Below are 10,983 nucleotides of genomic sequence, written 5' to 3' on the forward strand. Positions count from 1 at the left end.
TGCCCCCGAGGAGCACATTTGTCCCTGCCCGGTGGGTGCCACCGCTTACTCAGCCCTTACTCATCCCCGCTCAGGGAGACGTAGCCAGCGAGGCGGGGGGGGGCGGGGGGGGGGGAGGGGGGGGGAAGGGGGGAGGGGGTGATGACCGGGTTTATCGCTGGAAAACACTCCTGTGGGAGATGCGGGGAGAGCAAGGAGGAGACAGGTGTGTCCGCAATAACCCGGCGCGCTCCCGACTCGCGGGATCCAGGTTGCCCAGGGAGGCTGCGGGCGCCCGATCCCTAGAGGTGTTCCAGGCAGGCTGGTTGGACGGGGCTTGGAGCAACCTGGTCTTTTAGAAGATCCCCTTGTCCATGGCAGGGGGTGGAACGAGGTGGTACTCAATGTCCCTTGCAACGAAAAAGCATTGGGAGATTGTATGCTTCTATCACTCTGGGACTCCGTCATTCTGGGATTCTGGGATTCCACGATCCCGCCCCGCTCGGCCCCGCCCTCTTACGCTGCTCCACGTCCGCGCCCCCAGCTCCAGGCGCCCATAAAGTGGACGGCGGCGGCAGGCGGCTCCTCATGGAGAGCTGCGTGCCGTCGGCACCTGTTGTGCTACGGCGACTCTTTTTGCCCCGTTCTCTCTGTGTCTCTGTCGCCTCCCGCCCCGGATACGGACGATGAGGGCCGTGGTGCTGATGGCCGCGCTGGCCGTGCTGGCAGGTGCGTGAGGGACGGGACGGGACGGGGGAGATCGGGACTCGGCCGAGCCCGCGCTCGTGCCTGAGAGGGGTCTCGCGCCTGAGGCGGGGGACTCGCGCCGCGGCCGTGGGCGGGAAAGCGCTGAGGCGAGTGAGGGACCCTGAGGCGAGTGAGGGACTCCGCGCTCGGTCGCGACCCCTCTGCCCCCCTGCTCACTGCGCCGTTTGCCTTCCTTTAAAAGCGAACCGTGCGGCCGCCGGGTCCTCGCTCAACGCCACGGAGCCGCAGCGGCACGAGGAGCGGGAGGCCGGGAGCCGTGAGGGCGAGCCCGTGCCGGGTCCTGACTATGAGGAGGATGAGGAGGAGTATGAGGAGGCGCCGCCCGTTCACCAGTACATCGTGGACGACTTGATCCGAGGTGAGTCGGTGGCTCTGGGATCTCGCAACTTGGGAGTCCCAGCTTACGCCTTTTCTTTCTTGTAAACGCTGCTATGCTTAGCTCGTGGAGTATGGAGCAAAAACGTGCTTGTGCTTGAAGCTGCTGCTTTAGAAATAGCTGTCGGGGTGGAAACCTAGCTTGAATGTGCCCAGGGTGAGTGGAAGCTGCAGGCCAGCCGTTAGCTTACTGTGCATAGCTTTATTTCCTGACAAACCTCACAGGAGGGCTGCAGGGGTCAGATGGTGACCACCTCCTTAGTGTAGAACTATCAGTGGAGATTTAGGTGCTGTTTGGCCCTAAAGGTTTGTTTTACATCAAGTTGTCAGTCTTGCTGCAAGAATTTTTCTGGGTAATTTCTGATGGTGGCCTGTTCGGGTTGGAGTCAACTGAAATTTTGTTGGGAAAGCAGGCACTTAAATCCTTTAAGTGGCCACAGGAAAGTTTGTTAAACATCTTTAGGCCAGTGCTTCACTGTCAATAGGTATTGTGTGTATTTATTGTAATTTGCCTGCTTGCTGAGCTGTGAGGAGATCTGAGCAGTCTGCCTTACTGTGGGAACGGGAGCATTTTGTTGGTTCTGGGCTGAGTGTAGTTGCAGTACAAGCCAGGTATCTGCAAGTGATTTGAACCTCAGTAGGTGTGAGTAGGCTGGTCCTGTTGCCTCCGGGGTGGATCTGACTACTGATTTTCCTGCAGAAGCACCCTGAGACTTGAATGTGACTAAAGGACCTATTAAATTAAGTGGGACCGTGCTCATTGTGGTCACTTGAGGGAACTGGTGGACTTGTGCTTAAGTTCCCTGTGAAGATCTCTGGGGGAAACGCGCCTGTCGGTGTTGTCAAGCAGTTTAGCCTGTCAAACTACTGGCTTGATGACTGAAGTGCTGTCTTAACTGCAAAGAAACCAGACTTGTTACCTAAGGTGGTTGGTTTGTAGACCAGCTCTTCTGCTTGGCGTGAGGTTTATCTGTGGCTAAACCTTGAAGCTGTTATGATTCAGCTGCGGATGGCTTTCCTGGCCGTGCAGCCTGCAGACAGGGACACCGAGATCGAGCTGACAAGCTGAGCCTGGGAGAGGGAGGGCGGGAAGTGGCCTCAATTATGAAAGCGCGAACCTAAAGATCAAGTCAGACGGGACAGAACGGGGGCCTCTGACTGTCAGCAGTGAGCTCACACTGCCAGGCACAGGAAACTTTGCTGCAGGAGCTGTGTACCTCGTTTACATACTAATATAGCTCATACGGTTTTAATCAGACTTCTAGTTGCTGAAGGCATTTTTGCTTTTAAGTAACTTCAAGCCAGGCTTGTTGCTCTAGAAGTGAAAATGATCAGCTGTCTAGACAACAGTGAGCTACACCTTGTTTCTTTGAATGGGCTCTCAGCACCAGAAATACAGGGTCAGGAAGTAGTTAGATCCAGTTGTGCCCTATTGTGGTGGTTGCCTGTATGCATAGAACTGTGGGTAAAATATTAATCACCCAAAAATTATTTTCATCAGGTCTTCAGAGCACAAGAGCAAAACTGGAACCTGTTGTAAATAGCTTTGCTGTTTCCTAGGGCCTATTTAAATCCCTGGGGTAACTGTTACTCCTGAGCAGCAGTGTTGCGCTGCTTTAGGGCTAGCAGTGCAGGAGGCGGGCTCTTGCTGTGCCAAGTTATTTCAAACTAGTGCTGTTGAACTCGGATTGCTGCATGGGGCTGCTCTGGAGCTTCTGATCCTCAGTCAGTGGCTGGTCTGCTCTCCTCAGTGAAAGGAACCTGTTTGCCCTTGCCTCAATTCAAGGGCTACTAAGTCACCAGGATTTTAAACCACACTCTTCTAGAGGTTTGTGTTAATTGAGATAATGAGGGGCAGCAGTAAGCGGCAGAGTAAATAGGCTGAGTGTTGCAGACTCTGGCCTTCACTCCTTCCCTGCGCTCAGCATCTCTCCCAAAGCAGGAGAACTGGAAAGGAGCGCTCTCCTTCTGAAGACAGCACTGCAGGTTGTTTAGGAGAAACAAGTATGCCAACCGGGACTGCAAGCTGCTTTGCCTCGGCAAGTGCCCAGGACTATCTAGCGAGTTCCAGTGCCTTTCATCACTGATGCAAATGGAGAGTTTAGAGAAATGGAGCTATTAGCCTTGTACCTGTGCCCATGTAACACTAGAGCTGGCTGGGCTCAGCATGAACTCCCTGTTCTTTACAGGCCTTTGCTTGAGACTGTGCTGTTGCTCTCAAGTGTCTTATGCTATGAAATGCTGCAGTCCCGCATCTCTGCTGCTCTTCATCTTTGGTGGCTCTTGGCTCATCTGCTTCTTCTGGCTCTGGTCTGCATGGCACAGGACTTAAGTGTAGCAGAGTTGTGCTTCAATGAGCTGCTGAGCTTGCTGCCTTTGTGCTGGGTGTGAGATGCCCAGCAGCATTCTCACTTGCATCCTGTGCTTCCTGGTCACAGATTCTCCTGTGGTGGTGGTCCTTCTGGCTCTCATCAAATTCTTCAATTCAATTTTCTCAGATTTGTGCTTTCTAGCACTTGTTCACCAAGGCGTCATGTCCTTTTTTCAGTGGAACCTGTGGTTAAACCCAAGCCAGCAAAGAGGGGGGGAGAGAAGAATGCTGGTAAATCAAGAAGGAAGAAGAACAGAGGGAAAAACAAGAAGAAAGGGACTCCCTGTGAAATGGAATACAAAAACTTTTGCATCCATGGAGAATGCATTTACCTAGAACATCTCCAGATGGTGACCTGCAAGTAAGTTACTTATAGCTTGTGAGTTAGGTGTCAGTGCCATGAGCCAGTGGCATCTGAGGGCTCAGAGGAAAAATCAGGTATCAGTTTGGTATACGTCCATCTCCTGCAGTATTTTGACTGAGAATCCTTCTGCCATGTAAATTAAGTGATGATGGAATCTGAGATGCATAACAAGCCACTGAACTCATCAGTTGGTCATAAACTCAAACCAAAAGAATGAAAAGGCGTGGCTTTCTGGAACATCACACCCAAACTAATCTCGACTTGTTGAAATGCTGACAAACCTTGTGCTAGAGCAGTGACTGCATTTCACGAACCTGCTCTGAAGTGAGCACCTTGAGATTCATGGGAAACTCAGAAGATGTCTAAGTCAGGTCTGAGTATGTGTGGGTGTCCTTGGCTCCAGACAGCACAGGAGCTGATAAGAACTTGTGTTAATATTTACTTGCAGGTGTCATCAGGATTTTTTTGGTGAGCGCTGTGGTGAACAGTTCATGAAGACTCAAAGGAAGAATGATGTGGCAGACTACTCAAAGACTGTGCTGGTAGTGGTAGCTGTGCTGCTCTCGAGCATCAGCTTCATTACTGTACTTATCATTGTGATAGTGCAGTAAGTATTATCCTCTTTGGTGTCTGTCTTCCTTAAGTGTGAGCAGGGCCTATGCCCAATAACACCTGAATGTGCATGGCTCATCTGAGTTACCTCTGTGAAAAGCAGCTGGAAAGGATGGGTTCTTATCCCAGCTTGGATATGTCTGGAGGGTAGAAGCAAGGTCTGTGACCCTAACATTGTAAACCAAGAGCCTTCCTGCTCTTGCTACAGCCAGGGTAGTTAGCGTGCTGCAGAGCAACAGCAGGAAGCCCAGGAGGAGCATTAATGCTGACACAGGACTGCGTTCCCTAATCCTGGTGGAGAAACCTGCAAGCAGCAATGTGATAGCCTCGTGCATGGCTGTTAGCCAACAGCTGCATGCACGGGTGGAGGGTATGAGATGGTGCTCTGAGAGTCCATTTGTTAATGGATGTTGCTGGGCTTAAATGCCTGCACTTGGAGGGGAAGCAAGTGGGGAGGCAAATGCTGCTGGTCCCAAATTCTGCTTGCTGTTAATAGGAAGGAAGCACTACTTCAGCTGAACCAGCCCCTGCAGTTCAGTGTGGTGGGTTGTCAGAATCTGGAGTCCTGTGAGAATTAATTCAAAGAGCTTTTCTTGGTACCTGTTTCACACCATATAACAAACAGAAATACTGAAACAGTCCTGCAGTTCTGTCACTGCAGCTCCAGCACTGTAGGGCCTGGGATATTATAGTAACTCCAAGGTTCAGTCTAATTTTAGATCTAGATGAAGGACATCATCTGAGTTGGGTACGTGCTGTACCTTTTTCTGCAATTCAGGAAACAAGGTACGCTTTGTCATTTCAGTGTTGCTTCATATTTAACTCTGAACTGGAGGAATGCTGGGATGAACACTTGTTCTCTGAACACTGCCCCATTCCTTGCTGCTAGGGGAGGTAACCAGTTCTGTAGTGCTCTAAGAGCAAATGATTATTGGTAGTTGATGAAGTGCATTTGCTTCATGTTCTGAACTCTCACAAGGTGGATGCACACTAATCTGCACCCTCATCCAGAGAAGCTGCTGGGAATAGTCACTAAAAAACACTGGAGAAATTGGGACAAATCAGTAAGGGGCTTCCTTTTTATGTATTCAAGGGACAGGGACTAGATTTGAAGCCTGCAGGGCTCTGCTGTGGAGTCGAGGAAGGCAGTGTGGTCTCTGCAGATATAAGCTCAAGCCACTAGGAAATCTGTCACCCAGATCTGTCTCCTGTTGCTTTGCTCAGTCCCAGCAATAACCTCTCTTCATCTTGCTCCCTAATCTGGTTTAAGTCAAGAAGCTCAGTTTCTGTGAGGTACAAGTGTTGACATCTAGTTCAGAGATTCCTTGATTTTACCAGCAGATACTGCTTGATGCTGAATGCTTAAAAACTTCTTGCTTGAAACTCCCTGGTGCCAAGGAGTTGCTTGAGGATTCACAGAACATGAGTCCAACATGTGAGGATGGGGAAGCTGGTGACAACCGGACATGCATCGGGGTTCAAAATTATCTCTAACATGCCATAATTCCACAGGGTCAGGAAAAAGTGTCCTCAGTATGAAGAGAAAGAAGAAAGGAAAAAACTGCGACAAGAAAACAGAAATGGCAATGTTGGTGTGTAAATGGGGAGAAAGCAGGTATGAATGCTGACCTCAAACACCTCTCAGTCCTTCCGGGCTGTATGGGAATTGCATGCTTGTTTTGCAAAGCTAGTGTTTGCTTTTTGTGCTCCAAGTGTCTTGAAACACATAAGTTTCATGTGAGCAGCTGGCTTGGTTTTCTGGTTTCTCAAAACCACCTTGAATTGTGCAAGTTGTTCAACAGCTCTGTTAAATTTCTGGCCGTGTTAAAGACCAAGTGAGGATGGGAAGCTGTACTGAGATAAGTGGAGCTATGAAGAGGAAGTCCTGAGTATCTGGACAGAGGCAGATGTAGTGCAGGAAACAGTGGTAGACTTCAGTCATGGAAGATGGTGCTAGAGCATCATCACCTCTTAGAAGAAAAGTACTGAGCATATTCATATGTTTCCTGCAAGGAGGATTTCAGGAAGTTTCTGGTGCTCAGAAGCTGTGGACCAAAAGGAAGCTGCGAGTTCTGTGAGCACCACAGATAGCCTCTCAGTCAAGTTGCATACTGTCGCAGCAACTGAGGCCCAAAGCTCCTTGGCATGTGTGGATTGCTTCTGGGAGTGATCTAGTGGATTTTACTGGGCAGGCAAGTTGGTCTTTTCTGAGGCCAGGCATAAGTAACAGCAGACTCAAGGACCATTACTGGAAAGGAGTTACACTACGAGCTGAGGAGGAAGCCACACAAGATAGCCCTGCAAAATTCCAGCTGACCTGGCAAGTTTTGCTTTGCCACATGTCAGCTATAGATATTTTCTAGCTTTGTCCAGTGACAGTTGGAGGGTTTTGCTCAAAGCTTGCTTGAAGCTGAAGAGTATCTGGCAGTGCTCTCAGGTGTGGGCACATCCTTCAGCTACCTGCTTTGCTCGGTGGTTTGCTGTGGTGCTAGCACAGGGTGCTTGTGTCTCGGGTGCTGATTAATGTGCCTGGTCTGCCTGTTACAGAGCAATTCTGAAGTGGCCATGGCCAGGCTGCGGGGTACCTCTGGCTACCTGTCACATCCACCTGGACACTGTGGGCTGGAGCTGTTGCCACTAAGCCCTGATTCATCCAGAGAGAGGCTGCTGCAAGGAGATGTCAACAGGCCACTTGCTGCTGAATCACTTGCTGAGGACACCAGTTATTACTGCATCTTGGCACAACGATGTGGAAGGAGCTGGCTTGTTGGGGGACAGTACCTGCTGTCAAGACCTGCTGGAGACTACTGCTACTAAGCCTCCTCTCTCTACGCTAGAGCTCCAGTCTTGGCTGTTGTGTGGATGGACTTTGTTCTCTTAGCAATTCTCCTTTGGCAGCCCTAACTCTAAGGGGGAGAACCTGTTGCTGTTTTCAGGACTGGATGGAAGGGAGAAGATTCCCTTCCTTCCCTCTACAAAAGTGAGAAAGGGGAAGAGGTTGGGATGGCTTCTCTCCCTAGACCTCAGTGGATGAAAAACCTAATTCTGTTGTCACTGTGCTCCCTGTCCATATTGGCTTCCAAGAGCTTCATCTGTAGTTGTGACTTGCAGGGCGTTGGTGACAGATCTTTGTCAGCCACACCTGGGCTCTGTTGCTGTGTGTGTGGAAGTAATCCCTCCGAGCTGTGTGGGACTCGTGGTGTGAGTGGAGCTCTCCATTTGCGTGTGTGCTAGCCCGAGTTCAGATTTGTCTCCTAGGATGCCGAGACAGTGGATGCAAGACCTGAAGGTTTGCATCTAAAGGAAAAGATCGTGCTCCAACCAACTGATAAGGCTGGATCCATCTCTTCTGAACACAAAGCTACTTCTGTTAAACAGATACTTGTTGCTGCTTTAAGCAGTGCTTAAATATAAAACACATCAGATCTCATCAGTTTAACTTGACTACTAAGAACCCTTTCCTTTGAATAATTTAATTCAGGCACTGATGCTTTGCAAGCAGTGGTCTCTTGTGCTCTACGTTCAGGTGTGAAGAACTCATCTTACCTCAGTCTTTTCTGACCCAGGTGTCCTTGGTTTCTTAACAGTCCATGCAGTTTTGAGCACAGAATATTATTTGAGTTCAGTTTCTTCTTGCAAGAGTGATTGTGTTCTGTATAAACAGAGCAGAAATCTTCTGGTAGCAGAGAAACAGCATTAATTGTCAAGTTGTATCTGTAAATGTGTAAATATTTATTACTGTATTTAATATTTAATGTTTCCATAACAAACTTATTTATTTTATAATTAAACTTTTTACATAACCTAATCATGGTAAGATTTTTTTTCTTGCTCTCAGGAATACATGTAAACACTTGAAATTAGAGCTTGGTTTCTCCTCAAAGCAAGAATTTCAACACTTGGGAGCACAAAGTACTGCTGTGAGGAACTGCAACCATGTGTCAGGCATGGGCTTGGTGCCTTTACAAGAGTGCAAACTGTTTGTAAACAAAATGTACAAATGCAAGTACCTGTTTGGGTAAGAAATCCATTTCATTCAGCTACAAGGGATCTTCTAGTTCCTGAATTATTGTGAGGCTAAGTCAGCTGTCTCCTTGGCAGCCAAACTTCAAACTGAGGTTTGAGCAGATGTAGCCCTTTGCACTTGAGCCAAGAGCTGGAATATTGAATGGCAAGAGCCTTTCATCTCTGTGCAGAGAGGATTTGGACAGCAGCTTGAAACCTGGTCTTAAATAAATGAGGAAAAGCAGCATAGCCTCAGGCCAGTTACTCCCTAAGCAGAAAGGGAGCCTTGGCCTCCACTGTCCGCTTGGAATTTCTTCTCTTCCTTGGTGTTTATTAGTCCAGCTATGTATTAATGCTCCCTCTAAGCACTTGTAGCAGTGAGCTGGGGTCTAAGTTCAGAGCTGCCTAAATAAAAAGTTTCAAGGAGGAGAGTTTGGCTTTATACAGTTAAAAAGAAGGGACTGGAGAAGATAGTTTTGCGGCCCTTTTTTCATAAGCATCTTCAAGAGGTGTTGATGGCTGGGACTTAGCTCTGCTTCAAGTTGAAGAAAAACTCCAGCCATCAGTTTTAATTAGGATGCAGGTGGTGTATGCAGTGTAGGACTAGAGCTCAGTCCTGCCTGGAGTTGCTGAGGTGCCTTGGCCTTCTGAGCTCGCCAGGGAGTTCTCAGGCTCTGAGAGCAGCCTGTATGGTATGTAGCTGAGGTACAGGTAAGGTATTGCAACACCTCTTGGGAAGATTGCAAGACTTCATTCCAGGGAACTTGCTTCATTACCAAAGTAAACAGCATTTCTCCAAGTGGCTTTTCCACAGACATTTGCTATTAGAGCTCTGGCAAGAAAAGCTGTTTCTGTCAGTCATGCCAAGATTTTTTTGCTTTGGAGTAAACAAGCTTGATCTCAGTGGTAACCAAGCCATGGCCTAGTGAGACTGGGGATGGATTATAACTCCCTTTTAAGAGCCATTAGACTCTTTTTCCAGAAATTTTTCTCTCTCTGGTCACAATTTTGGGGAAAGTAAGAATCTTTTTACTTGTTAAGCTAAACTAGCACTAGTGTGGGAAACAGCTCCTTCTCCCTCTTTCCTGCCCAGTTTCTAAGCCTGACAGGAGTGAAGCTACCAGTGTAAGTTGTAGATTCCATCTGTTGTGTACTTTTAATACCCTGATTACTGAGTGGGCTGGAGAGTATTTTCTGAAAGCAAGGAGCTGGGAACTGGAGAGGCAACAGCAGAGGTCAGACTTCATAGAAGACTTCATCCTCTAAGGATTTAGGTTACAGCCAGGTTTTCTGGGAGGTTGTGCAGCCAGCAACTCTACTGTAGAGTTCTTGTTTGTGCTTTGCCCTTGGTCAGTCTCATCCAGCACTGCTGTAGCTCTTGCTAGCAGAGCTTTGCTGTGCCTGAGAGATGGTGCTGTCTCATGCAGGGCAGGGAGCTGCCAATGTTCGCTGTGGTGGCTTGTTGAGCACTCAGAACTGCTTTCTGTGTTTGGGGAACTGAGGGCAAATCTCACTGTCCATGGATGGCATGGGTAATTATAAATCCAGAACTGATGTATGTAAGAAAGTAAAAATTCCCTTCATTATGCTTTAATCAATTACAAGTTCTGGCCAGCAACTATGTGTTTTTTCTACTATGGCCCTGGCTAATAACAGCCTGCTACAAGCTTCTGAATAGAAGTGTGATGCACAAGCACCATCCAGACCTGCAGTGTCCAGTGGGTTGGGTACTTAAAAGAACCCACAATAAATGGGTGGAGCTGTGTGTCTGGAAGTCTCTTGCTGTCCAAGGATGCTGTACTTGTGTGACAAGAATATCTGATTTGCTCCAAGGCAAGGGCAAAGATAATTTTTACTGTTGATCCTGCACAGCCAGGTCTAGTCTTCAGGACATACATCATCTGGCTTTTGACCTCCTCCACTCACCGTGGAGTTACCTTGGTTTCACTGAGAATGCCTGGATTTCTGGTCGCTCATCTTATTAATGAAAGTTATGCCTCCAGGCTTTTCTTGGCCTTCCATTGACAATGCTACTTTGAGAGGAGCACATCTGTGTCCTTCTCACTTGTAGCTGCTTCAGGTAGGACCTGAGGGAGGAGCCTGATGTGCTTGCACAATTTTCTGCACACAGGGCTGATTTGGCAAGGTATTTTTGATATCCAGATCAGTATCCAGGGATAATGTGATGGTCATGCCTTGTTGCACAATTGCTTTGTCTCTCCTGAATGTTTTGTTCTCTGTGACTATTGTAGAAAGAACGATAGCTTATCAGGGTGTTATCTATTGTGCACTTAATGGAGCTTTTGAATATTTGCACTTGTCTCTGACCAGGGAGCTTCCTGTCTGCTTCTGGACTTGGCTTCCCTCCTCCTGCCCACCTCCCAATATGCCCCTTTTCCCTCAGAGCAGTAGCAGGTGTTAGTCTGAACTTAAGAAGTTTTCCTTGGTAAATTCAGATGTACGTGGCCATCTGTAAAGGTGTTTGGACTGTCAGCAATCCCAGGTAGCT

At 48.3% G+C, this 10,983-nt stretch overlaps 1 protein-coding gene across 1 annotated transcript; it reads left to right on the plus strand.

Moving 5' to 3' along the window:
- Positions 1-557: 557 nt before the first annotated feature.
- AREG (amphiregulin) lies at positions 558-8,223 on the plus strand. The gene is made up of 6 exons (XM_054295964.1): positions 558-708; positions 929-1,105; positions 3,671-3,854; positions 4,306-4,464; positions 5,982-6,084; positions 7,017-8,223. Exons 1-5 carry the CDS (start codon positions 666-668, stop codon positions 6,067-6,069), a joined length of 651 nt encoding a protein of 216 aa, XP_054151939.1. The 5' UTR covers positions 558-665; the 3' UTR covers positions 6,070-6,084; positions 7,017-8,223.
- Positions 8,224-10,983: the final 2,760 nt, after the last annotated feature.

This window comes from Melozone crissalis, unplaced genomic scaffold (genome assembly GCF_028551555.1).
Source record: "Melozone crissalis strain CALT ecotype California unplaced genomic scaffold, PUWL_Pcris_2 ptg000006l_1, whole genome shotgun sequence".
Classification (NCBI taxonomy): Eukaryota; Metazoa; Chordata; class Aves; order Passeriformes; family Passerellidae; genus Melozone; species Melozone crissalis.